This window comes from Eptesicus fuscus, chromosome 9, assembly GCF_027574615.1.
Source record: "Eptesicus fuscus isolate TK198812 chromosome 9, DD_ASM_mEF_20220401, whole genome shotgun sequence".
Taxonomy (NCBI): Eukaryota; Metazoa; Chordata; class Mammalia; order Chiroptera; family Vespertilionidae; genus Eptesicus; species Eptesicus fuscus.
In genome coordinates, this window is record NC_072481.1 from 37,486,032 (window position 1) to 37,514,017 (window position 27,986).

Sequence of the window (27,986 nt, forward strand, 5' to 3'; positions counted from 1 at the left end):
GTTTGGGGCTCGTTCCCCTCTGCTGCAATCTGGGATAGCATCTGGGGGACTGGGCTGGAGGAGGACAGCTGGAGGCAGAAGGCCCTCAGGAGGCTATAGTGCTGCCTAGATCAGAAATCACAAGTCTGGCCAGTAAGAAATGTTTATTAAGCCCTTCACCCTGATTTCCATCTTGAGTGGCTCTGAGTCCACGGATGAAGCACCTACGAGGACAGAAAAAACTACAAGGAAAAGGAATATGGTGGGCTTCCCGGAGGAGATAGGAGGTGGATATGGTATTCATGAGAAGGAAGGGGCATCGGGAGCAGACTTGGATAAGGATGTAGGAAGGTCTCCAGAAGAAATGGCTTGTCATTTGGGTTTCCTCTGGTTCTTGGTCAAGGTCTCCACCTCCTTCATGAACCGAAGACAGAGTTCCTCTTCCCATGGCAAAGCGATGCACTGCACAGCCACTGGGAGCCCCACGGATCCTTCCACCGCCTGCGCAGAGAGAGTGTCTGTAAATCAGAGCCTGCTTCCTGCTCACAAGCCCCTTGCCCACCCTTCCTCACCTCCCGTAGGTATGCATTAATCCAAATATCTCATCTCTAGTCCATATTAAGATAGAGATTTCCTGGATCTCAGAGTTCCAGGCTTCCTCAGCTCTGGAAAAATTGTTCTTTGTCTACAACTCTCCAGGGTAAAACTTGTTCCTTGTGCAAAGAGCTGACTATAACAATGGAATATAAAACCAGGTATCCAGCCAATGTTCTTAGCACAGCAAAGAAGAATGTGCAAGTCCCTGATCCAGAGCCTAGTTATGCTTCTGCAGTGAAAGAGGTGCCTTGACTCCAAACACAGGCCCAGGAACGTGGGGGCTGAGCCTGAGTGCCTGCCATGAAATCCAAACATAATTGTAGGAATTTGAACATGTTTTCATTGCTTTCTGACAGCAATTTTCCAGCACACTAGTATGCAGCAAGAATTTTTAAAGCATGCAATACCTGACTATTTAGTCAGGGGCACTGACCCCTTTTCTCTTAGATTGTCAAATAAAAAAAATGACAGGAGCCAACACAACAATGGCCATCTGGTGTGAATGCCTGTCTTTTTTTTTTTTTTTAATCCTCATCTGAAGATATATTATTGATTTGAGAGAGAGAGAGAGAGAGAGAGAGAGAGAGAGAGAGAGAGAGAGAAAGGATGGGAGAGAGAGAAACAACTATGTAAGAGAGAAACACAATCAGTTGTCTCCGTTACCTCCTGTACTGCAACCCAGGTATGTGCCCTGACCAGGAATCAAACTGGCCACCTTTTGGTGCACAGGACAATACTCAACCAACTGAGCCACTACGGCTGCACTATATATATCACTTTCAGACAGCTCCTGGAACAGAGTCAGAGCTCAAGACACATTAGATAGTGTAATTATTATTACTTTCTCAGCAGTTCCACTGGGTAACTCTACCACTAAAATCAATTTCCAGTCCTGGCCAGGTAGGTCAGTTGATTAGAGTGTCATCTGTATACCAAGGTTGCGAGTTCAATCCCAGGTCAGGGCACATTCAGGAATCAACCAATGAATGCATGAATGGAAGAACATATCAATGTTTCTCTCTTTCTCCCCTTCTTCTCTCTTTCTAAAATCAGTAAGTAAAAAATAAAATAAAATAATTTCCAGAAAAATAGTTGCTTGATGTCTTACTCAGACACATGCATACTTTTCAAAGTCAGTCTCTCTCTCCCTCTCTCTCTTTCTCTCTCTCACCCAAGTCAGCGTTGTTATTTTAGACCCTGCATTAAATAGGCCCATAGAAACATTTCCTTTTGGTAAGTCACCTCTGAATTAATAATAGTAGCATCTATTGAACACTTCCTACATACAAGACCTTATACTAATTGCCTCAGTCTTTTTTGATTTAACCTTTAACATAACTCTGCAAAGTAGATTTTTTTTATTCTCGCTTTTTTTTTTTTTCTGACAAAGAAACTGAGGCCCAGAGAAGGGCAGTGTCCAGTGGTTTCACAGTAAGCTCCTACCCCGGGGCCTTCGCCCTGATCCACCCTCCCTGCCTCTGGATCGGACTTTCCTTGCAGAGGTGTCGAGTAGACCACTGTTTTCATAAAGTATTCTCCCCCGACAAGGACAGAGGATGACTTGGAGCTTAAATGGGTGTCCTCAGGGATGGGGGTGACACTTTATCCCTTTAGCAGAAGTGATAAAGGCTAAACCCTGGGAATGCCCAGACCCATCCCACCCTGCCCTCACCCATCCGCAGGGATTGAGGCAAGAATCAGTACTGGTCTGTGCTCCTGGGGGAGAGGGAAGGAGAGGGACACTGACCTTCTTGAAGTTTCTGTCATTACTATCTCCGTAGTATCCCTTGTAGAAGGCCAGCTCCTCCTCGTCCTGTAGTGTTACGGTGGTGACGGGCACCACGCCAACAGGGAAGTCCAACACATTGTACAGGCTGTTGTAAGAGCTGCTCTCTGTAGGAAGATCCAGGTTAGCCCAGGAAATCACCAACTCCCAAAGACTCAGGTGGGGAAGAAAGTGATGTGAGTAAGCACTCCCTCGGATCCTTCCCAGAACTGCATCCCTGTGGGCTTGAAATAGCCCCAGGAATCACCTGACAAACACTCTCTGCTCTTCCCGAAAGGTGGGGGGAAGGAGAATCCCCATTGTCCAAGCCTTACTCAGTGCCAGGCACTGTGCTGGCCTCTCTACATTGCTGATTCTCTGAATCCTCTCCACCCCTGCGAATGGGGATCACTATTCCCTGTGTACAAATGAAGAAACCCAGGTGCCAGACAGGTTAGATGGTTTTTCACAGGCTGCACAGCTGGTGAGTGTCAGAGATTCAGCTCATGCCCTCCAATACACTAGGCTTCAAGATGGCTGGCGTGTGCAGTGCAAACCTGAGTTGAAAAGACTTCTCCATGGCAACAGCCACCTGTGTGCAAGGACTGAGCATCGCAGAAGTGGTAGTGATGCCTACAGAGGACAGCAGAGAGCGGAGCACAGTGTAGGTGCGCCTTTGGGCAGCCACTGCGGGGGACCCAGGGGAGAGGGCTCCAGGCTTGAGGTGGGTTTTCATTCTGCATTGACATCACCTCTGACACTTGTACCTGTTCTGGGCACGAGACCCAGTGATACCTCAGACACTGCCCTATGCTCAGGCCTGCATTTCAGGTGGGTTGGGCTGCAGACACCTCTAGAAATGGGGCAGCACAAAGCATGCTAAGAGTGAATGCACATGCTCAGTGAAAAAAGCCAGACACAAAAGCCTCATATTTTATGATTCTGTTTATATGAAATCCTAGGAAAGGCCCTTCTATAGTGAGAGAAAGCAGATTAAGTGGTTGTGGGGGGTGAGGTTAGGAAAAATTGCAAAGGGACATGAGAGAATTTTGGTCAGTGATGGAAATATTCTATGTATTTATTATGGTAGTGGTGATGCCACTATATACATTTGTTAAAATTCATTAAATTGCACTCTGTGAATTTTATTGCATGTAGGTTATACAGATGGTCCCCAACTTATGATGGCTTGATTACATTTTTTTTTTTTACTTTACTTATACATATTCAGCAGAAACCAGCTAAACCAGGCATCCTCAAACTATGGCCCGCGGGCCACATGCGGGTGTTTTTGCCATTTTGTTTTTTTACTTCAAAATAAGATATGTGCAGTGTGCATAGGAATTTGTTCATAGTTTTTTTTAAAACTATAGTCCGGCACTCCAATGGTCTGAGGGACAGTGAACTGGCCCCTGTTTAAAAAGTTTGAGGACCCCTGAGCTAAACTAAGCTGATGTTCACTAGGTTAAATGCATTTTCGACTTAGATATTTTCAACTTACAATGGATTATTGATACATAACCCCATCTTAAGTTGAGGAGCATTTGTGCTTTTTTCATTTTTAAAGCGAATGGAAATTCACTTTAAAAAGTTCATTTTTAAAGCAAATGGAAATTGACAGTGTCTGCTAACAGGTACAATATTTCTTTTTAAGGTGATGGAAATGTTCTGGAGTAAGATAGCGGTGGTGGTTGCATGATATTCTGATTATACTAAAACCATTAAATCACACACTTTAAAATGGTGAATTTATGCTACCTGAATTTTATCTCGACTTAAGAGAGAAAAATGTTTTTAGGTGAATAAAAATAAAGATCAAGGTCACATAGGCGATGGCAGGACTCAGAAGTACTTGACTCCCTGTCTAACCCAGCAGGACCCAGTGTCCTCTCACCTGATGCTTTGGCGGGATAGCCTATATAGAAGGCAGGGTCCAGATCTGGCGCCAGCAGCACATCCAGGTCCAAGGACCTCCACTTGTCTATGAACTCTTGCTGATATTCCTGCAGCAACAACAGGGGCAGGAGGGATAAGACCAGCAGAGGTCACTGTTTGCAGGATAAGGTCAGGTGCTGCCAGGCTGGGTTGGGTTAAGCACCAGGAAGAATTCCCAAGCTATGAGATGCAGACTGAGATATCTGGGAATGGTCAGGGTCTTACCAGGGGCTAAGGTAAAGGGATAGGAAGGGGAGTCTCAGACTACAGTGATTTGGGGACAACATATAATCCAGGCCCCAGAGAGATGGACTAGATTAACCTCATAGGTCACTATGCCTTCCCATCCAGGTCTAACCAGGCTTCCCCTGCAGGTCAGGACAGAGCTCTGCCCCCTGTCTGGCCACTCCTGTCACCACCAGGCTTCTGCTGCCCCTGATCCAGCAGTCCCTCAAGGTCTTGCCAGGCATACATCACCTGCACTGCTGTGTGCTGCTCCCACAGTTTCTTGGGTGTCCTGGAGGAATGAGGAAGACACTGGGAAGTCCAAAGGTCAGATTGGGAGGATCTTCTCTTATACGAATGGGGCATGATGCCCAAGTGGCAGGGCCTAGCCTCAGTGCAGGCTGCACATCAGCTGCTGGGCTGGGAATATCCCTGTGTCTTGTCCCCTCACCAAGACACCTTGCCTGTCCAATGTTCCCAAGAGTACACATCCTCTGGTCAATACCCCACTACCACCACCAGCCACAAGGACTCAGAAGTGCCCCCCACAACTATAGTTTCTTTCTTCACTTGTGAGGCTCCAGGTCAGCCCTCAGGTTACTCCACCCCAATTACAACCAGCAAATCAACTCCACTCCAAGCCCCACCAGACCAAGCCCAACAGCAAACCCAAGCCCAAATCAGAATTCTCTTCAACCCACATCCTCATGCCAGTTCCAACCTTAACCCCAATTCCAACTCAAACCAACTTCAACCCCAGCCCAAATCTAACCTCAATTCAGACCCAAACTTTTACCACAACCTAACCCAATTCTAGCCTAAACTCAGAGTTTAACTCCAAATCAAATCCCAATCCCAAACCCACTCAAAGGTCTAAATTTAACCCAGTGTCAGGCATGACTCTAAAACCCTAATTAGATCCCAAAGTCTAAATTGCCTTTGCCCTAGTGAACACCAACTCTAACCACATGCCCCTCACTCAGTTATCACCACCCCATGCAAAACCCTGGCGAGCTGAACCTGAAGAGACTCAACTACTCACTTCACTCCACGAATCATTTCCAAACTCTGGGCAGTTCGGGGCTCCTAGAGATAAGGAGAGAGAGGGACACCAAGTTCAGAAACCACAGGCCAATGCCAACCTGCCCTGGGCGAGGGTCCAGGAAGAGCAACTCTATCATGGAGCCCTCAAGTCCTTCATAAGCCACTACCACCTCACACAGCCCTGAGCCCCCTTTAGGCCCTCACCCCTCTCTAAATCCCCTTCCCTTTCTGTGAAACCCCTTCCTCTCTCTAAGATGTCCTCCCCCTATCAGAGCCTCTCTGAAGCTTCCTCCCCTGCCTGAGAACACTCCTTTGTTCTGGCCTCTATTCCCTTCTTTTAGCTCCTCTTCCTCTTGAATCCAGCTCTGAGCCACCAACATTCTCTGGATCTCATGCTCCTCTCTGACTCTACCCCACTCCTTGAGTCAACCTCCCCCCGTATCTGAGCTTCTTCCTCTCTGGGCCTCACCCCCTCTGAATCCCTCCCCATCCTAGGCCCACACTCACTATGTACTTCAGGATCCTGGCCAAGATACACTTCAGCAGGTCTGGCAGGCGGAGCTGGGTGACTAATGCCTTCATGCAGGGGTCCACAATGTCTCCCTCACTGAGGAACCACAGGCATACAGCTGGTCAGTTACAGCTTTTCAGTCATGGACCGACTCCCATACCCACCCAACTCCCCCTCTATAGATAAGCCACAGAGGGAGGTCAGACCCAAAGAAACACTTCTCTTAACACCACCACCAACCTGGAACATGTACATTCTGAAAATGAGGCCTGAATAGATGACTTAAGGTCACACAATTAGCCATTGGCATCCCACCAATCCAGGCCCACAGGTCCCCTTCCCCACCCCATTTCCACCATGGTTCATGTCTGAGTCCCAACAAACGTACAGCTTCTCGAGAAGGGTGGCCCCTCCATCGGCAAACAAACCCCCTGTGTAGAGCTGTTCTATGGCATACTCTATCCGGGGGATGGAGAAGGGAATGACCTGTGGAGACAGAGGTTGAGTCAGGGCCTGGGGCTTTCCCCACCCAGCCCTGTTTTCTCTCCATATCCATCAGGATCTAAGGAGAGAAAATCACATCACTCCTCATCTCCTTCTACCTCAGCTCCTCAGCAGGGCATGGTAGGCCTATGGGTGGGTGCCATGCTCACTTTCTCATAGGAATGTGATGGGAATTCAACCAGGCCCTATTTCCTGCCTGATCCACTGTGACCCAGCCTCATACTAAATGCTTTACATATGTGAGCTCATTTAATCTTCAAGCTGCCCCGTGTGGTAGAAAACTGAGGCTCAGGGTGTTAAGAGAGTGGTCTAAGATCACATAGTACATGTGTGGCCAACCAGCAGTTCTCAAAGGGGAGGCAGAGCCAGGACAAGCCACTGGGGCATGAGAGGCAATGGAGGAGGGGGAGGAAGATTTTGAAGACAGGAAGATCTTTATGGTCATTTGAGGCTGAAGGAATTTTAAGAGTGAATCCCTGAGTCCCCACCACTGAAGGGAGAAGGCAAAGAATTGTGATGCCTTTCTCACAGGGTGAGCCTCCCCCTCCTTCCATCCCTGCATCCTCCAAATCCATCTTCTCCATGGAGCTTAGGGAAAACACAATGATCTCAGCAGCCCGAACTCAGATATAATTTCCTTTCTCTTCAAGAATGGTCCAGTCCAGCTTCCTCACCCGTCCAGCCTTCTCCCCAAAACCCACTCCCCTTCCCCAGGGCTAAGTAAGCCTACCTCATGTCCTGCATCCTGGAGCAGTCTGCAGGTGAGCCTCACAGACCTGGCCATGCTAGGAGATGGTTGAGAGAAGCCATCTGATTCATAGTAGCCAATTCGAAGGGGCCGGGTACTGGAGTATATCTGGGGGCAAGAGGAGATGGGTAGGGTTCTGATGGGAGATTGGGCTGGGGACAAGGTAATCTCACTCTCTCCAGGAGCCAGACTTATAAACTGGGGCCTTGGGCCACAGCTGGCCTTACCCATGTATAGGCTTTCCTATATATTTTTCAGGATCTAGGTCCTCTGGAGAACCCCCTGGAATAAGAAAAATATGGATGGGGCCCTAGCCAGTTTGGCTCAATGGATAGAGTGTTGGCCTGCAGACCGAAGGGTCCCAGGTTCAATTCTAGTCAAGGGCACATACCTCAGTTGCAGGCTTCTCCCAGGTCCAGGCCCTGGCCTGGGCACATGCAGGAGGCAACCAATCAATGTGTTTCTCTCACATCAATATTTCTCTCTGTCTTTTCCTCTCTCTTCCACTCTCTCTAAAAATCAATAGAAAAATATCCGCCGGTGAGGATTAAAAAAAGAAAGAAAGAAGTGAATGGGAATGTGAGTGACTGGGTGAATGGAACAGATAGGTAGATCAATTCATGAATGAGTGAGTGGGTGAATGTAAGAGAAGGTAAGTGGGTGGGTAGGCAGAGATTTGAATAGATAGAGGAGTAGGTAGATGAATAGATAGCTGGAGTTGAATGGGTGGGCAGATAAGTAGATGAACAGACACAAGTATTTTTAAGCTAAAGACGTTTTAGGACAGGATAAGGATGGAGAGATCAACAGAGGCAAAGAATGGATGACAGACGATGATAATAGGTTGATCATACCAGGATGTGTGTAGGGAGTTGAGCATGACTGAGCATGTGGGCAACTTTCTTGCTGCACCTTGGGCTAGGAAATGAGATCTTCAGAGGGGTTTGTAGACAGGTCAATGAGGAATGAGGGGAGGGGATAGGAAGGAGCCCTCCAGGTCTGTTCCCCAACCCGGCTTACCTCCTCTCTGAAGGGCATGAAAGGCACAGTGGGGTCCAGCCGGTGCATCTCTTCACTCAGCAGGGCTCGCATGCACAACGCCAGGCTGTCCACATCCCGGGCCATGGGGCCAGCCACAGTGGCCACTGCACAGCAGAGGGGAAGGAGGCATCCTTTCTGCTCTGGGGACCCCCCACTGCTTGGCCCCAGAGGGTGGGGCCCAGGGCCATGATCAGGGTCAAAGGAAGAGTTCATGGGGCCATTCTGGGTCAAAGACTGAGGACAGGTGGAGTTGATAAACCTGCCAAAGCAGCTCTGGTGCCTGGAGGGAGAATCTCATCTGGGACAGAACATCAAGAAACCAACAGGAAAGATTAAAGCTAGATAACAGAAAGCACTTCTCAGTGGGGCAGAATCACTGGACTAGGGGAGGCCAGGCAGAAGCCATGAAGTCCCTTCTCCCAGATGCCTTTATCACCAGTGGGGCTGATCTATCTGAGATCAGGGCTGAGTGAAATGTCTTTTGGAGAAAGGCTGGCAGGTTTGTTTTTGAATAGGCACAGACGGGAGCTTACCTGATTTCTTGCCCTTCACAGCAGAGGCAATTCCTGTGTAGCTGCAAATCCCCACCCACACAGAGCCCAGGTCAGCACCTGAAGGGAAGGGCCTGGGTGCCAAGGAGGCTTGAGCACCCAGCCAATGCACTCCCCCAGGGCTCAGCACACAGGTGTAAGAGCTGCTTCAACTCTCTCATAACTCACTATTACCCATAACATAAAGTCTGATCTCTATGACTGCCCTTCAAAGCTCTAAAGTATCAACTTCCATAACTTCCTCTTCTAGTTCTTCCATGAACACATATTGCTCCAAGCAGTTAATTGCTTACAGATACAGCCTTCTGGACTCCATACCATCTCTGCATGTCCATCCTTCAAAACAAAACTCAAATACTGCCTCCTTCAGGATGCCTTCCCTTTCCTTGCCCTGCCTCTGAAAATTCAAAGTCTTGGCTTTTACTAGTAATAAATCTCTGGTGAAAAAAATGTTGGCTTCATTCTGTGAGTTCCCACAAGTTTTGACCCTCTCTTAGAGCCCCAATCACTTTCTGACTAAGCCAATCACTGTCTGAGACCTAGCCTCTGCCCCTGTTAGACATCCAAATGGCTTAGTCAGAAAGTGATTGGGGCTCTAAGAGAGGGTCAAAACAGGGGTCACCATAAAGTAGGTACTCAGAGTGGAGTTGAAAGATGAGTGGATGGATGGATAGATGCAAATGAAGGCAAATATGGATTGATGGATGGGTAGATGAGTGTGATGGATGGAAAAGATGAATGAATAAACAAATGGAAGGAAGAATGTATAAGTTTTTCAAGGGCTTGGTTATTTGACTCTTTTAGTCATTGATGTATCCTAAGTACCTAGCATACAGTATCTGGCACAGAGCAAATATTCAATATTTGTTAAATAACTTAAATGGTAGATGAATGGTGAAATTGATGGATAGAGACTGGGATGGTGACTACATGGGTGGATAAATGGATGAAGGATGGATAAATGGATAAATGGATGGATGGATTGATGAATGAATAAGAGAAAGTGTAGGTAAATGGATAAATGTAAGATGATTCAATTAATGAACTAATGAGTTAATGAATGAGTGGAAGGTCTATTCCACTGCCACCTGTAACAAACATGGTATATTTAGCTGTGGCTGAGGCAAGAGTTATTTGAAACCCTCCTACACCACTTCCCCCTAGTACTAAACTGAACAGAAGATGTAACTTTCCCCTAGTACTAAGCTGAGTGAATGAGCGTTAATGTGTAGAGCAAGCCCCTCTGTTCCCCAGGCCCCTAATTCCTCTAGGCTGGGCTGAGCCTACTCTTCCCACCCCCACAAGCACCACCACTGAATACCTGAGGCGGTCTCTTGAGGTCCGCAGGCCATAGACACCACAAAAGCCGGATGGTATGCGGATGCTGCCCCCTGTGTCGGTACCCATACCCAGGATGGAACCCCCTTTACTCAGCAGAGCTCCTTCACCCCCTGAGGACCCTCCAGGGGTCTTCTTTAAGTTAAAAGGGTTCCGGGTCTGTCCATAGATGGGGTTGCTGCAGTCAAAGCTGAGGGATGCAGAAGAAAAGAGGATGGGAGGTGAAGGTTTAACTGGGAAATGTTGCCCCTTCCCCACATAGAGGCTGCCCACACAGCTGCTTCAACTCATGAGCTCCTCCCAGGGGCTGAGGTGAGAAGCCGCTGCTGCAGGAAAGACCCATAGCAGATACCAATCACACCTCCTAAAATAAGGAGCAAGGAGCCCACAGCTCTGTGTCAGAAAAATGGACATGCTAGCCCCAGCCAGTGTGGCTCAGTTGGTTGAGTGTTGTCCCCTGCACCAAGAGGTTGCACATTTGATTCCTGGTCAGGGCACATACCCAAGTTGCACGTTCAGTCCTCCATCAGGGTGTGATAGGGTGTGTGATAGGGTGTGTGCAGGAGGCAACTGATCTATGCTTCTCTCTCACATCAATGTTTCTCTCCCTCTCTCTCTAAAATCAATTTTTAAATTTTTTTTTTTTTTTTTTACTGGATACACTAAAGCAGGGGTCCTCAAACTTTTTAAACAGGGGGCCAGTTCACCATCCCTCAGACCGTTGGAGGGCCGGACTATAGTTTTAAAAAAACTATGAACAAATTCCTATGCACATTGCACATATCTTATTTTGAAGTAAAGAAACAAAACGGCAAAAACACCCGGATGTGGCCTGCGGGCCGTAGTTTGAGGATGCCTGCACTAAAGGATGAATGGAGAGGAGAGAATACAAGATAAGAACAATTAGAGATAGAACCTCCAAGCCCAGGAGCCTTTAGAGACCATTGAACCCACACATGAGGAGGAAACTGAAGCTCAGCGGGTACAAAGACTTGCCCAAGAACCTTCGCTCTTGAGGTCTGCATGACTGATTCCCACTTCACCCTCTACTCTAAATCAGGACTTTAAGGTGCTGTTTCAGTCCTGGGCCTGGCCCCAGCCCCTTCGCAGCCCCAGCTCCAGTCCCCTCCCCAGCCCCAGCCCCAGCCCCATTCCCCTCCCCAGCTCCAGCCTCCCAGCCCTGGCCCCGGCCCCAGCCCCAGCCCCAGCCCCAGCCTGCCCACTTCAGAGACCTGAGCAGTGTCTGGGGAATGTTGGTCTTAACGAAGGGAATAGCCCCCTGGGCCTTTAGCACTTTCACAAGGACCCCATCCTTGGCCGCTGGCTTCTCCAGGAACTGTGCCAGGCCACATGTAGAGTCATGGTCCTGCAGGGAAGTGACATTAATTCCAGTCCTTGGGGTTAGTGTAGAATCACACAGTGAACAGACTCTCTTCTCCACTCGACCCCACCCACATCCATTCTCACACCCTCTGAGTCAATGCCCCACCTTAGTTGGATTCACAGGTGGCAGAAGAACATGGTGGTTAAGAGTTTGGGCTTGGGTTTGAACCCAGCTGCTGGATTCAGTCCCCATTGGCCACTTTCTAGCTGTGCATCCTGGACTAAGTAACTTGCCCATGTCACACACTCAGATATTCACAGGCTCAGTGGCATGTGTGCACCCACACATACTTATACCTGAGCATATACACCCCAGGACTCACCATGCAATTATAGGGGTCCTTGAGACTCATGGGGACCCCATAGAGAAGGCCTCTGTCACTCTTCTTGAGCTTCTTCAATGCCTGCAGTTGTTCCTCACATTCTCCCAGGAAATCTGTCAGGCAGTTCAACTCCTGGTGCACCTTTAGCGCCTGAGCAACATCGAGGGAAACCAGGTAAGGGCTCACATTGAGGCCAGGGACAGAACATTCAGTCACCACAGCCTCTCCCCCCACCCTGACTCAGAGCAGCATGAGAGTGACAGATGACCGTAGCATGAGCACACTCCCAAGCTACCTGCAGCACCAAAGTTCCATCTGCCCTCCAAGTCCTCTAAGTAGAACAATGACAGGTGACATTCCCCACTCCAGCCCAGAGGCAGGTTTAAGTCCTGACCCTGATCCCTAACCCCACCTCCTCCAAGTAGCTACAGAGGACACTCTCCAGACTCAGCTCTTCCGCCTGCAACTTCTGAGCCAGCTCCACCAGGGGCAGCTCCAGGATGGGCTTGGGGTCCAGGCCTGGCTCCTGTGGAAATGAGGTGGGAAGGACAGATATCAAAGACTGATTCATTCAGACCCACTCCCACACACTCAACATCACACCACATACACTCCATGGTACACATGCACATGTGCTCAGTACATATCTATCCCTGTGCTCATCCTTAGCATTAAAAACATTTATTGGTCTGTCTCTAGGTTGGCATGAAAGACCTACAGGAAACAGATATTTTCTTCTGTCTCTGCTTCCCCAATGTCCAGCCCAGGGCGTGGCACAGAGGAGAGCCTACCCCTAGTGTTGCTATTCAGAAGGGGCACAATTGGAGTGGGAGTGACATTTTATGCATATCTTGAGACTCAGGGGTTATGAAAATGAGGTTCAGCTCTGTGTGGTTTGCCTTCAGGGGAGCAATCCAGCATCCCACATTTCCTTCTTATTTAGTCCTCCCATCCCTGCTGATCTGACCTTGGGAAAGGACAAGAGTCTAGCATGACTGGCAAGAAAGCTGGGACCCAGCCTTGACCACACCATGGGTCAACTGGATAAGCCAGGGTGGGCCCCTTCCCCTGCCATGGCCTAGGTGTCCTCAGAGAGGAAAGGACTAGAAGTCAGTCATTACTCAGTCATGTAGGATGACCACAGACAGGCCCCCCAGCTGTTCTGAGCTGGGTCCTTCAGGGAATGATGGAAAGCCTGACACTAGCCCCTCAGGACTCCTGTCAGGGGCAAGTATGACATGACAAGGCCCTAGAGCACAGCAGACATTCAGGAAGGCAAAGTTGTCTTCCCTTAGTCCTCAGCCCCAGTCCAGACCCTGAGGGACAGAGAGAGAGCACTGTTTGCCCAAGGACACACAGCTAGTAAGTAGCAGAGCCTGGATCCACATGCTTGCTGAGTCATCCCCCCATGGAGGCAATAGGACCCCAGTGACCACTCCCTTAGCAATACATACTACCAATAAGTGTTCTTGCCTCCTTCATATCTCCCACCTCTGACTCTACAGCCTCCTTCCTGTCTAGAACCTTCTGTGTTTCTCGGTTTTCTCAACAGCCTCCTCACTGGACCCCTTGCCTCAAGTCTCTTCCCCTCCAGCTCAATCTCTTCACTACAACCTGGGTGATCCTTTTAAGATCTTATATAACCTAAATCTGACCATAAGTCCCAATTGCCTTCAGAATAAAGTTGCAACACCATTCTCGTCAGTGTGGTTTATAAGGCTTTCAAAGTAAGCATATAACATGAGTTCATTTTCAGATACACCAATGTGTTAATCTTTAAATATTTTGCCTGCACCAATTTATTAAATCCTACAAAAACCCCTGGACAAGCATTCTTATTATCATTTCCATTTCACCAATGAAGGTAACTGACTCACAGAGAGGTTAACTCTCTTGCACAAGGTAAGGGAGCCTGGACTTAAACCCAAGTCATCTATAGCTTCACCATTACCCTCTACTGGCTTTATGGTCTGAAATTAAAACTTATTAACTGAAAGTGAGCTGTGGAGGGTTGTCAAGTCCTAGGCCCATATATTCCTTGACAAAAAGGTGTTCTTTACCTTAAATGAGCCTATCTATTGTCTTTTTTGTATCCAAGATACCTTTGGAATGTCTGAGTAATTCCTTTTTTCCAGACTCCTCAAGGCACAATCTCTCACCAGAGCCCAAGGACAGGGTATCTTTGTTCCCTCATTGTTATCTTGTTCCCCGCATACCACTCTATGTGCTATAAATGTTAATTATTAACTTTCCTCTACCCACCAATGTAAAAGAAGAATGTGTCTCTTCATTTAACTTTTTTATCCAATCCCATAGATTTCCCCACTTTGCTTTCTTCCGCCTCCCTAATCTGTCACCAATGAATTTTATAAAACTCTCCTTATGCCTCCTCTTTTGATTGTAATGTAAACAATAGGATGCAAAACTGCCATTCTCTGGAGCATTTTCTCAATCCATTGAGATTTTTCTTCCCAGCAATTGTCGTCAGTTTTGCTCAAATAAACTCATAAAAATTCTTACAGGTTTGGATACTTCTTACATTGGCATTACATAACTTACTAAGTGATCATCCCAATATATCTTGCACCCATCTGATACCATACATAGTTAATAGAATATTATTGACTATATTCCCTATGCTGCACTTTACATCCCCATGACTATTCTATAACTACCAATTTGTACTTATTAATCCCTTCACCTTTTTCACCCATCCCCCAACCCCACCCACCTGGCAGTCATCAAAATGTTCTTTGTATCTATTGAGTCTGTTTCTCTTCTGCTTGTTCTTTTATTTTGTTGTTGTTTTCTTAGATTCAATTGATAGATATGTATTTATTGCCATTTTATTGCTTATCTTTTTTCATTTCTTCTTCTTCTTCTTCTTCTTCTTCTTCTTCTTCTTCTTCTTCTTCAAGAACACCCTTTAACATTTCGTAATACTGATTTGGTGGTAATGAACTACTTTAGCTTTTTCTTGACTGGGAAGCTCTTTATCTGTCCTTTAATTCTAACTGATAGCTTTGCTAGGTAGAGTAATCTTGATTGTAGCTCCTTGCTTTTCATCACTTTGAATATTTCTTGCCAATATCTTCTGGCCTGCAAAGTTTCTGTTAAGAAATCAACTGACAGTCTTATGGAAGCTCCCTTGTAGGTAACTAACTGCTTTTCTCTTGCTGCTTTTAAAATTATTTGTCTTTAACCTTTTGCATTTTAATTATATGTCTTGGTGTGGGCATTTGGCTTCATCTTATTCTATTTCCTTTACCAGGTTAGGGAAGTTTTCTGTCATTATTTTTTCAAATAGGTTTTCAATTTCTTGCTCTCTCTCTTTTCCTTGTGACACCCCAATGGTGTGAATACTGGAATGCTTGAAGTTGTCCCAGAGTATTTGTACACTATCCTAATTTTTTTAGATGGTTGATTCTCTGTAAATTATCCTTCATTTCAGTTAGTGTATCCTTCATTTCTGATTATAAATATTTCTCTTTTTTCTGCGTCCAGCGCAGCTAGAGAGCAGTCTGGTTCCTGAGTAGAGGTGATGGGGGATTGAGAAAATGAAAGAAAGAGACAGACACAGAGATAGAAGGAAAAAGCTGGGGCCGGGTGGGACAGCTGTCCTCTGATGGAGAGACAGTGACCCAGAGCTGATACAGCGTGTTTATTTTATACAGCAAAATACCAGGAAGTTTTACTAAAGCCAAGACAAAGGAGATTATATACATTCTTATGGCTTCTTTGTAATCATCACTTCGGGGTGGGCCTGGATAATCACGTTTGTTCCTGGTGCTTGGCTGGATTTAGATAATGAAGCCCACCCCCTGGCGCCTGAGCTGAAGGTCAAGCTGACAACACACCTGCCTCTGCCAACTCCACTGGATTCAGCTGACAATAATTAAAGAAATGGTCATGTGCCTTCCCAGGTGCTCTCTACATCTGATTTGTTCTTTTTTATGCTTTTGAAGTTCTCACTAAGTTAATTGAGCATTCTTATAACCAGTGTTTTGAACTCTGCATCTAGTAGATTGCTTGTCTCCATTTTGTTTAGTTATTTTTCTGAAGTGTTGTTCTGTTCTTTTATTTGGGACATGTTTCTTTGTCTCCTCACTTTGTCAGCCTCCCTGTGTTTGTTTCCATGTATTAGATAAAGCTGCTACATCTCCCAGGCCTGGTAGAGTAGCCTGATGTAATAGATGTTCTGTAGAGTCCAGTGGCACAGCCTCTCTGATCAACCAAGCGGGGCACTTGAGGTGCTCCCCCCATGTGGGCTGTGTACACCTTCTCTTATAGTTGAGCCTTGATTGTTGTTGACTCATCAATGGGAGGGATTTTCCCAAGGTCAATCAAGCAAAGACTGGCTGTGACCACTGACAATGACCTCTGACCACTGTGGAGGATCAGCTGTGCCACTCAACAGAGCAGGACTTACTTCATCAGGGCTTTGTGCCCACTGAGTCCACCCCTTGAGTGTGTTGTTTGTGGAGGTAGTTGGGTGGTGATGCTTCAATATGGTCTCAAGCTGTCCACTGGGTACTCTGGCTCTCGGGCCTCCACCTGTGTTCTGCCCGGAGCCACCTGGTATGAGCTACAAAGTGAACTGCAGATAGCTGCTGAGCTTGGAGGTGTCCAGTTGAGGCCAAGCTGCGAACCAAGGCCAGCTATTGCTAGAGGCAGGCCTGGGGCCACTTAGTGAGATGTATGGGACACACTGAAGCCAGATGCTACTTGTTTGATAGATTTTTAGGAAAATATGAAGCATGAGCCAAGACAGGCCATTCACATGGAAAAGCCACTGGAAACAGCTTGGATGGGGTTGAAAATTGGGTAGAGTGGGGAATCACCAGGGGATGGGCAAACAATGTGAGGCAGATTGATGGAGTCTCAGATATGGCATCAGCCTGACAGCTCTGTGCTGGGGGGGAAGGGGTGGGAGTAGTGGGGGTGTGGCTTATCAAAGAAATAATGTTTTCTGCCAGTATTTCTGACTGGAAGAAAGATCACACACACACACACACACACACACACACACACACACACACACACACACACTGCCAATTCTCACCCTGATGTCAAACAATTCAGTTCCTCCCTGTAAGTCTCTGGTGCATTTCAAGCTGCTGCTCCAGTGCTGGAGCTCTAAAGGAGTGAGTCCAAGTAAGTCCATGCACAGGCCCATTAACCGGAACCGCTAGGGATTCCAGCCGCCTTCTGTCTCCCTGAGTCACAATACCTGCTGATTTTTACAGCCAGAAGTTATGGGAACTTCTCTTCTGGTATTATAACCCTGGACTGGGGGGCCTGGGACCCCTCCCTCCTCATGGGGGCCTCTGCAGCCAAGATATCCCTCCCAATTTTTATCTGCCACATATGAGTGTAGGACCAGTCTGTTCAGCATCTCAGCCCCTCCTACCAGTCTCTATGTGGCTTCTTTTTTAATTCAAGAATCATAGGACTTACATTCAGCCAGATTTTAGGTGGTTCTGAATGATGGTTGTTCTGTAGTTTAGTTGTAATTTTGATGTAAAAAATGAGGATTGCCCTAGCTGGTTTGGCTCGGTGGATAGAGCATTGGCCTACAGACTGAAGGGTCCCGTGTTTAATTCCAGTCAAGGGCACATGCATGGTTTGTGGGCTTAATCTCCAGTTGGGGGTGTGCAAGAGGCAGCTGATTGATGATTCTCTCCCATCATTGATGTTTCTATCTCTTTCTCGCTCTCTCCCTTCCTCTCTGAAATCAATAAAAAAACATATTTTAAAAATGAGGATAATGTAAGGAGTCTCTGGGACACTTCAAGCAAACCAACATTTGCATTATGGGGTACCAGAAGGAGGAGAGAGAGAGCAAGGAATTGAAAACCTTTTTGAAAAAATAGTAACAGAAAACTTCCCTAACCTGATGAAGGAAATAGACATAAAAGTCCAGGAAGCACAGAAAGTCCCAAATAAGATGAACCCAAAGAGGCCTACACCAAGACACATCATAATTAAAATACAAAAGGCTAAAGACGCTAAAGACAAAGAGAGAATCTTTAAAAATATATGTTTTTATTAATTTCAGAGAGAGGAAGGGAGAGGAAGAGAGAGAACCATCAATCAGCTGCCCCCTGCATGCCCCCTACTAGGAATGGAGCCCAAGTTCCAGGCATGTGTCTTGACTGGGAAATCAAACCATGACCTCCTGGTTCATAGGTCAATGCTCAACCATTGATCCACACTGGCTGAGCAAAGAGAGAATATTAAAAGCAGCAAGAGAAAAGCAGTTAGTTATCTACAAGGGAGCTCCCTTAAGACTGCCAGCTGATTTCTCAACAGAAACTTTGCAGGCCATATGGGATTGGCACAAAATATTCAAAATGATAAAAGCAAGGACCTACAACTAAGATTTCTGTACCCAGGAAAGCTATCACTTAGAATTGAAGAACAGATAAAGAGCTTCCCAGATAAGAAAAAGTAAAAGAAGGCTATAGCCATCAGGTAAGCAGAATGGGCTTTTACAAGTGCATCCAGGAGCTATGGAAGAAGAATCAGTCCTATGTAACATACTTTCTTCTTAGGGTGTGCTGTTGGCAGTACTGTCAGCTCTCTGCACTCCACAGGGCTCCCAGCCTCACCCCACTCAGCCTGATAAAGCATGTAGGCTGTGACACAAAGCCAAGCAGGTTATGTCATGTGAGCCATGGTGTCCTCAAACACCCAGTTCCTAAGGGTGGGACCTACAGCAAGCCTTTCCATCATGGTGTTAACCAGCTAAAGATTTCTCACAACCTTCAGCCTCCTGCTGAGGAGTGAGCTGGATGCCACTGTGGGGCTTTAAGAGTCCTGGGTTCTTACTGGGTTGGTAAAGATTCCACGTGTATAAATTCTTTGAGGTTATCCTTATTTCATTCCATCAGGCTATCAGAAGGAATCCTGGCACCAAGTGAGTCACCACACCAGCCCACAAGCACAGGGAGATATGAGGGCTCACATCTGCAGGCTGCAAGAGTCCTGCCCTAGAAAGGGCCACAAGTCCCACCACATTATTGGTGGTTCTCACCCTGCAGCTTGGAAGTATAATACTCTCCAGCTCCACTGTTGCCTCTAATATAAATATTGTTTGTAAAACTCTTAGCTAATAACCAGTTTATGACAGAAAAAAAAAAAAAGCTCAAGGAGTTTATTACCAAACTAGTATTACAAAAAATGTTAAAGGTCTTCTTAAGATGAAAAAGAAAATATAAAAAAATATGAAAAATAAAATGGCTATAAATACATACCTATCAACAATTACTTTAAATTCAAAGGGATTAAATGCTCCAATCAAGACATACGGTGGCTGAATGGATAACAAAACAAGGCCTTTGCATATGCTGTCTACAAGACTCACTTCAGATCAAAAGATACACACAGACTGAAAGTAAAGGGATAGAAAAGATTTTCCATGAAGATGGAAAAAAAAAAAAGCTGGGGGAGCAATACTTAGACAAAATAGAGCTTAAAACAAGAGACAAAAAAGGGTCCAGCAATTCTAATTATGGGTATTTGTCTGAAGAAACCCAAAACACTAAATCAAAAAGACATATGCATTTATACATTCATTGCAGCATTATTTACAATAGCCAAAATATAGAAGCAATCTAAGTGTCCAGCAATAGATGAATGGATAAAAAAAGAAGTAGTGCATATATACAATGGAATATGACTCAGGCACAAAAAAGAATGAAATCTTGCCATCTGTAACTACATGGATGAACCTAGAGGGTAGTTGCTGAGTGAAATAAGTCAGACAAAGACAAATGCCATATGATTTTACTTATATGTGGAATCTAAAAAAACAAAATAAGCAAGCAAAACAGAAACAGACTCATAGATACAGAGAACATTTTGATGGTTGCCAGATAGGAAGGGGTTTGGGGGGCTGGGTGAAAAATGTGAAAGAATAAAGACGTGCAAATTTGTAGTTACAGAATAGTCATAGGGATGTAAGGTTACAGCACAGGGAATATAGTCAATAACATTGTAATAACTGTATGGTGTCAGATGGGTACTAGATTTATCAGGGTGATCACTTCGAAAGTTATATAAATGTCTAATCACTGGGTTGTATGCCTGAAAATATAATATATATAATAACATCAACTGTAATTGAAAAATTAAAAAAAAATTTTAAATATAACTCCTCAGCCTGTGTGCCACAAGAATTTTCAGGAGGGCCCAGGCATGGACAGGGTGAACATTCATGTAGAACGCATCCCCACAGCTGCACTGTGGCTAAAATATTGAAATCCTTCTGAGTCACTTAGCAAAAACTCACTCCCCTGAGCATACCACAACCCCAGCTGCTTTAGCCCCTCCCCTGGGACTCCTCACAGTCCAGCAGCAAAGGGTTAATGCTCAGCCCATGGGGGCCCTCCAGGCACAACCTCTGATTCCCTCAGGGATTGTGGAGGGCCAACCTGTGCCCACCTCTTGGCCTGCTCCCCAGCCCTAAGGATCCTCAATAGGATCCACCAGGGACCACCCCAGCACTCACTGCCAGTCCACAGGCTCACCACCAACACTGAATGTGAGCCCCGATTCCTACATATCTACCTAGAGAGATGATACCCCTGGTGGCACCCCTATGGGCAAGTACCCAGTGTCCATCTAAAACCCTGAGGCTAGAGCTCCCCTGCAGTTGTCCTTACATGGCCACTGGTGGAAGTGGAGGCCCATATAATATGATTTCAGAGAGGAAGGGAGAGGGAGAGAGAGATAGAAATATCAATGATGAGAATCACTGATGGGCTGCCTCCTGCACGTCCCCTACTGGGGATCGAGTCCGCAAACCAGGTATGTGCCCTTGACCAGAATCAAACCTGGGACCCTTCAGTCCGCAGGCCAACGCTCTATCCACTGAGCCAAACCAGCTAGGGCAAAGTGGCAGCTTTTCAGAGAGCTGAGGAGAGGTGGAGAGAGCAAACCACCAGATCCTATTGAGGGCCCCTACAGGTGTCTGTCTGTTGGGACTATTCCTCTGCCCCCTCGGAAGGCGCACTGGTGACCTGGAGAGGATGGGAGAGGCCCAACCACACCTTTTCAACCAACCTCGTTGAGTGTCACTTCCATCGGATAGATCAAATTCATTGACTTACTAAATGACCACTCATCAAAGACAACATTAGTTTGATTACGAAAGTGAGAATTTTCACATAGAGTGCTTAACTGTAAACATTTATTAACTTGAATATTATCATTATAATCATCATCCCCACTGTAGATATGAGGAAGTTAAGGCACAGAGAAATTATTTAAAATATACAGGGTAGGAAAAGTAGGTTTAAAGTTGTTTGTATGGAAAGTAATACAATAATTAGTAGGCAATAATACAAGAGTAATCTATGTTCATGTACTCACAACTGTAAACCTATTTTTGTCCACCCCTGTGTCAGAGTCAGGAGTCAAACAGGCAGCCCAGCACCCTTAACTATAGTGTTACACAACTTCTCACTGAGGCCTGTAAGATTAGGATCAAAGTAATTTAATATGATCCTCATGAAAATGTTTATGAGTTCACTGTCAACAGAGATGTTGACTATGTAAAATCTCAGAGGGCATTAGGAGAGCTAGCAAATTGTGGGTGTAATTGCTACTGGTTCCGCAGAAACTGAGCAAGAACTCAACCCAAGGAATGAGATCATTCACGTTGAAAGTCTGCTTAGACTTCCACTTCCCCCTGCTAGTGCCTAGACAGTGTGCTTCCTTAGGTACTTGTCTGGCCCACACCCTCCTCCAGCAACATCCAGGCCTTGATGTAGAAATTAGATGCTAGACAGCCCCTCTCTCCCCCCACCCCTCACTGCACCGGGCCTGTGCCTGCCATGATGCCCCTGCCCTCTGCCTGCTTCTTTGGCTCAGTGCTGATCCTGCCTACCAGGACGGCCACGGGAACACGGTGCCACACACTGCCACCCATCAGGGCCCTGATGCCTACACTGAGTTGCTGTCCCTCTACTATGGGAATAAGAAGGGGGAGCCCAGCTGGTGTTGCTCAGTCGTTAAGCATTGACCTGTGAACCAGGAGGTCATGATTCAGGGCACATACCTGGGTTGTGGGCTCGATTCCCCAGTGTGGGGTGTGCAGAAGGCAGCCGATCAATGATTCTCTCTCATCATTGACGTTTCTATCTCTCCCTCTCCCTTCCTCTTTGAAGTCAATAAAAATATATTTTTTAAACTTTTAAATAAAAGAATAAGAATGGGGAGACCCCTAGGAAAATTCTGAGTTGGGGACTCCCCTGGGATTCTACTGAAGAGGAAGAAGAGGAGGTGCATAGGAAGCATGAGTGGAGACAGAAGCTGCAGAGACAGCTAGAAGATGAGTGGCAGGAGGTGACTGGGCAGCTCCAAACGATGTTTCCCATGAGGCCCAGGAACTTGAGTCCTTCTCAGCCTGGTCAGATCACCTGGCTTGGGAACATGCCCAGAAGTGCCAGCAACAGCCGGAGGCAAAGGGACCTTGGCATCCCCACAGGCTGAGGGCAGGAGGAGGACCAGTGGCTCCTTAGAGAGTGAGCCAAGGGCCAAGGAGGAGGAACTGCATAAGAGCCAGACCAGCGGGCCTAGGAGCAGGCACAGGAGGCTCACAGGGCCCCAGAGCCCAGGGCCCAGCACTCCAGACAAGCAAGGAGGGGCAGCCTCTGGCACTTTGGTAACGTGTCCTGGCCCTGCCCTGGGGGAGAGGACTGGGAGGCCATGGCTGCAGCCCTGATGGCCAGCCCCCGCCCCCACCTGGGGAGGAACAGGGGGCTCTAAGGAGGTACTTGAGGCACCCTGGCTGCTTCCTACAGTGATTCCAGAGCCAGATTGAGATCTGGAAGCTGGGTTGTGTGCTGGGAAAGGTGACAATTCTTTCTCAAGTCCTGAATCACCATACGGAGGCCCTCAAGTGACCTCAGGGAAACAAGGAGAAGCTGTTGGGACACAGCCTTAAAGGCAGGGTGGCAGAAAGGGCCCAATCAGGGATGGGGATGATGAGGACCAGGACCAGGCTGATGCTGCATAGCAGAGGATGTGGGTGGGAGTGAAACTTGTAAGGAGCTGGGGTGGGGAGTACAAGTCACCACCACTGCTCCTTGACTCTGCCCTTTCCTAATAAGGCCTGGTTCCACACCTCATCCCTGGTATCTCCTCCTCTTTTCCATTGCTGTGGTTTTCACATCCATGACATCTCCTGTCCCACCCCGCCTGCCAAAACCCACAGCTCCTACACACCTGTGACCCGCACACACACTAACACATGCCCTCAGCTGGAGACCACCCGCAAGGTTGGTCCTCAGAAAGCCCAGTTTGCCCTCCAGTCTACTCCACTACTCCACTCTACACTGAGAGATGAATGTGAACAGAGACAAAAAAAAAAAAAAAAAAGGAATGAAACCAGTTTCTCTCTCCTTCCCCAGCACAGACAGGGCTTTCCCTTTGCTGAGCCACTGGATAGTCTGGGTTAGGGAAGCTGGAAATGGGGGCCATAAGTAGGTGCTGGGAGGTCAGGGGATAGAAGCAGAATGGATGGAGGAAGAGCCCTGTGGGAGAGTGAAATTTCAGTTGCTAAAATATAAACAGGGGAAGTAGGCAGAAAGCCAAATTATGTAACCTGAGTTCTCAGTTCTTGGGCAACCAGTGATCCACACCCGACGCCATCTCTCCCCTCTAGCTTCTCAGTCCTATCTCTCTTCCAGGTCCCGAGGAAAAAGCAAAGAGGTAAAATGGACTCAGCATAGTCCAACTGCTAAATACTAAAGTCAAATAAGCTGAGGAAGTGATTCTCTTCTCATTTTAATTAGCCTGGGAATTTAAACTTCTGAATTTTCCAGTCCTGCATCAGTGCCTGGACATACATCAGATCTCCAGATAACCCCCTGATTATCTCTGCAGGACTCATGTAGACATTAACCTGACATCCATTATCCAGAGCACTGGATGTAACCAGACCTCTTGGTGTGCACCTTCCAGACCACCTGCCATCAGTCATCCAGATCACTTGACATCTGACTGATAACCATCCTGGACCAATAATAGAGCTAAGAATGCAGGACTGATAATTCTCAAGAATGCACTTACTATATAATAAAAGCATAGTATGCAAATTGTCCCCTCCACTGGGAGTTCTTCAGGGAGTTTGACCAGGGGGCGGGGCTGGCCAGGGGAAGGGAGGGAGGCCCCAGTGGTGGCGCAGGAGCTGAGGAGAGGGAGTACCCAGCTGGCGGCAGCTAGGGACCCTACGTGCACTGGGCTTCTAGTCCTATCTAATAAAAGGGTAATATGCAAACTAACCATCACTCCATCACAAAGATGGTGGCGCCCAAAGCAGCCGGGGTGCTGGACACTAGCGGCGTCGCCCCGGTGATGAGCCCCAGTGTCCTGAATACCCCAGCACTCAGAGGGAGAAAGGGCAGGCAGGTGGGCCTCTGGCCAGAGGCTGGCTGGGGTGTGGGACACTGGTGTCATTGCAGGCTGGGCTGAGGGACCCACCCCATGTGTGATTTTCATGCACCGGGACTCTAGTCCTATCTAATATAAACCTAATATGCAAATTGACCATCACTCCAACACACAAGATGGCTGCCCCCATGTGGTCAAAGATGGCCGCCCCCATGTGGACACAAGGTGGCCACCACAAGATGGCCAGCAGTGGAGGGCAGTTGGGGTGATCAGGCCTGCAGGAGAGGGCAGTTAGGGGTGACCAGGCCTGCAGGGAGGGCAGTTGGGGGGATGCCAGGCCTGCAGGGAGGGCAGTTGGGGGTGACCAGGCTGGCAGGGGAGGTCAGTTATGGACAATTGGGCTGACTGGGGAGCAGTTAGGCGTTGATCAGGCTGGCAGGGGAGTGGTTAGGGGGTGATCAGGCTGGCAGGCAGAAGCGGTTAGGGGCAATCAGGCAGGCAGGCAGGCAGGCAGGCAGGCAGGCAGGCAAGTGGTTGGAAACCAGAAGTCCTGAATTGTGAGAGGGATGTCCGACTGTCCACTGGGATCGGGCCTAAATAGGCAGTTGGACATCCCTTGAGGGGTCCCAGATTGGAGAGGGTGCAGGCTGGGCTGAGGGGACCCCCCCCCCATGCATGAATTTCATGCACCGGGCCTCTAGTTTTACTATAAGAACTCAACTTTTCATTCTTTTTCGTAAACACTTCTGGGTTTTTGCCTAGTTATATCTCCAGTTTTCATATCCTTGAGTTAATCTTTCTCATTTATTTCTAAAAAGAGAAGAAGAAAGAGGAGGAGGAAGAGGAGGAGGAGAAGGAAGAAGGGTCTCTGCTTAATGAGATTGCCAGTCACCTAATGACTCTCAGTTACCGGGAGAGCTTTGAAAGAGAGAGACATCTTCAAAAGATGATAGCCACATCAAAAGATCCTCACAAGTTTTTTTAAAAATCAAGAAATTATTTGGAAATTGTTAGAATCATTTGATGAAAGAATTGAGCCTCAACTTCTATCACTTTTAAGCTGTTTTAATATATAGTTTGGTTTAGAACAAATCACACCTCCAGCCCAGTGGATGTCTGCCTTCTCCACACTCACCTGGAGCTGCCTTCTATCATGGTTTGAAAATAAAAAAATATATATATTTTAAAGTTTTTAGCATATTGATTTATTATTAATCTTTCCAAAGTGGTGGTTAAATATGCTTACTATGGTAAAAATCCTCAACCCTCAGGGCAGCCAATTTCCCCTTAAGTGATCAGAGCCTCCTGGTAAGCAGCCTTCAAAATGAGTAGCTTGTCTGCTTACCTCAGTGGACCTTACAAACCTTTTCTATGTGTTCTATAGAAACAGTGCCTTATCTCAGGCTTTTCTCTGCTTGGCATCACCTATCCTGTTCTTTCTTCCTTTTGGAAAACTCTTATACGTCTTTCAAGGCTCAGCTCTTTGAAGCCTTCCCCAAATGATCTGCTCCACAAAGAGCAAATCACTCCTCCTGCCAAGTCCCACAGCTCCACAGGCATCTGGCTTTCACCACATTCGGCTGAGTTGCTTCCCATCATGGTTGGCACAGCTCTGTTTCCACTACACCCAAACCAGAGTGAGAACATTTTTAAGACAAGTCTGAGTCAGACATCAGATCTCTGTCCCAGAGTTCAGCAGAAAACAAGACCACAGGAGCCATCTGTGAAATGTTGCTAAACTGAACTGAATTGGGTATGTTTGAACCCTACGAGGGTTTGCCTATGTCTCAGCCTCCCACCTCCCTGGGACATAAAGCTGGACATATGAGGCCTTGAGGGTATCCCTGACGAAGGAGTGACCCAACTAGGAAGGTGCCCAGGACAGACCTGTAATAGCTTTGTTGTGGTGAGAATAGGCAATGAGAGCCTGTAGCCTTGAGGGAAGGCTGGAAACTCCATGGGTGACCTCACCCAAACCTTTCCACTCCCCCAGCCAACCAGACACACACACAGCCCCACCAGGTACCCAGACCAATAGGTATATATTCCAGATGCCCACATGTATACTATCCAGATGTCCAGACACATACAGAATCTTTCACATCAGACATATGACCACAAACAAACACACTCAATCAAACATTCAGACCCAAACATATCTAGATATACACCCCAAACCAGTAACACGACACATACACACCCAGCCAGACACACACACCACAGGCATAGAACCAAACACAAGCAGCACACAATAACTCACCAGCAGGAGGCATACACAGGCAGGCCCTAGTGTTAGCAGTAAAGGAACCTAAACCCAACACCACACACAGATGCGGTCACCACATGCACACAGGAACCCTCTCCATCATGCTGACTTGCCACAGCAACCCCATTAGCCTAGATTTCCTCCCCCATCAGCCAAGGAGGGGCAGCTGCTCTCTAGGGGCAGATTGATTCATCCAACTAATTAGCCCCAATTAATATTAATACACATTCTCAGGAACTGCAGCAGCTCCAGCAGAGAAGCTGCCCACTGGGGCCATCAATCACTGTCCAGGGGATGGCAGAGGACACTCAGGAATACCAGATCACGGGGACAGTACCTCAGGCATTCTCGCCAACCCCCAATCCCAGGGTCCAAAGGAAGACCACCACCATCAACCAAAGTTGGGAACCCTAAGATACTGCGAGCCCACCCTTCCTTGAGCAGTCAGGGAGCCCAAGGCCCAGAAGGGGCTGTCACATCCTCCAGGCCATACAGCAAACGCAAAGCACAGTGTGAACTTGTCTCTATGCCCCTCCTTCCCACCCTTCTGTCGACCACTCTAGCTTGGCTTTGCTGACACACCCAGGGCTCAGTTACTTCACCTGTGAATCCCAGTTACAATGGTTGTCACAATGCTGTGAAATAACCCCATCCAGGCTGTTAAAACCCTCTTTTAAGTTACATAGTGTCCTGGGAGGAGCCCATCTCCAGTGACCCCCTGTGCTTTGCATCTGTCAGGTGCTCAGCAAACATATGCAAAACCTAATGAGGTGGCTGACAGGAGGGAGAATATGTAGACCAGGGTTCCTGTCTCAGTGGAGTTTAGGGGTGGTCTGGAGCTGAAAGAGGCCTGGCCTCTTGCCTCCAGTTTCTCCATCAGTTTATTTTATTTCAACAAATAGCCCACGCGCACACCACCATGTTACTGAGCCACTAGGAGAACAGAGAAAACACACTGCCCCCAACCTCAAGGGGCTCAAAGAACATAAATGGGAAGGAACTGGTGACACAAAGATCTAGCATAGACCTGGAATGGGGGACTGTCCCCACAGGCTCCCTGTCTTCTGAAGGGGATGAGGCCATGAGAGGGGTGTGTCCTGAGGTAGGACCCACCTGTTGGGATTGAGGCTGGGGGCTTCAGGGATTGATGTCTACTCACCTGCTCCCGGAGACGCTGTGCCAGGGCTGCCATCTGCTGCAGCGCCACCTCCCTGCGCCTCTGTGCCCTGGGGATCTTGTTCCGTGCTGGAGCACGCTGCCTGGAAAGCAGGGCAGCTGCCAGCAGAGCAGCCCCCAGCAGGGTCAGCAGTAGCAGCCCCAGCACGGGGTAAGACAGCAATAGCTTCTCCAGCATCATGGGGCCTGTGTGGATGTATC

At 47.4% G+C, this 27,986-nt stretch overlaps 1 protein-coding gene and 2 pseudogenes across 1 annotated transcript; 2 read left to right on the forward strand and 1 right to left on the reverse strand.

Annotated features, from left to right (window-relative positions):
- Positions 1-128: 128 nt before the first annotated feature.
- Positions 129-27,986, reverse strand: LOC103284222 (vitamin D3 hydroxylase-associated protein-like). The gene is made up of 15 exons (XM_028142254.2): positions 27,769-27,986; positions 12,357-12,470; positions 11,945-12,094; positions 11,471-11,604; positions 10,222-10,428; positions 8,883-8,923; positions 8,329-8,453; positions 7,291-7,416; positions 6,445-6,542; positions 6,053-6,152; positions 5,544-5,587; positions 4,754-4,793; positions 4,236-4,344; positions 2,324-2,469; positions 129-480 (listed from the first exon to the last, which is right to left on the reverse strand). The coding sequence occupies exons 1-15, from the start codon at positions 27,964-27,966 to the stop codon at positions 352-354; spliced, it is 1,761 nt and encodes a 586-aa protein (XP_027998055.1). The 5' UTR covers positions 27,967-27,986; the 3' UTR covers positions 129-351.
- LOC103284223 (60S ribosomal protein L15-like) lies at positions 18,428-19,028 on the forward strand (annotated as a pseudogene).
- On the forward strand, positions 20,144-22,854 carry LOC129150179 (NF-kappa-B inhibitor-like protein 1; annotated as a pseudogene).

Coding starts and splice junctions, on each gene's coding strand:
- LOC103284222 (XM_028142254.2), bottom strand. CDS start 27,966: ATGATGCTGGAGAAGCTATTGCTGTCTTACCCCGTGCTGGGGCTGCTA. Junction 10,429..11,470: donor ATTCCCCAGACACTGCTCAG/GTCTCTGAAGTG, acceptor TGCATCCCTCAG/CTTTGACTGCAGCAACCCCA. Junction 7,417..8,328: donor TCATGCCCTTCAGAGAGGAG/GTAAGCCGGGTT, acceptor TCTTGCCCCCAG/ATATACTCCAGTACCCGGCC.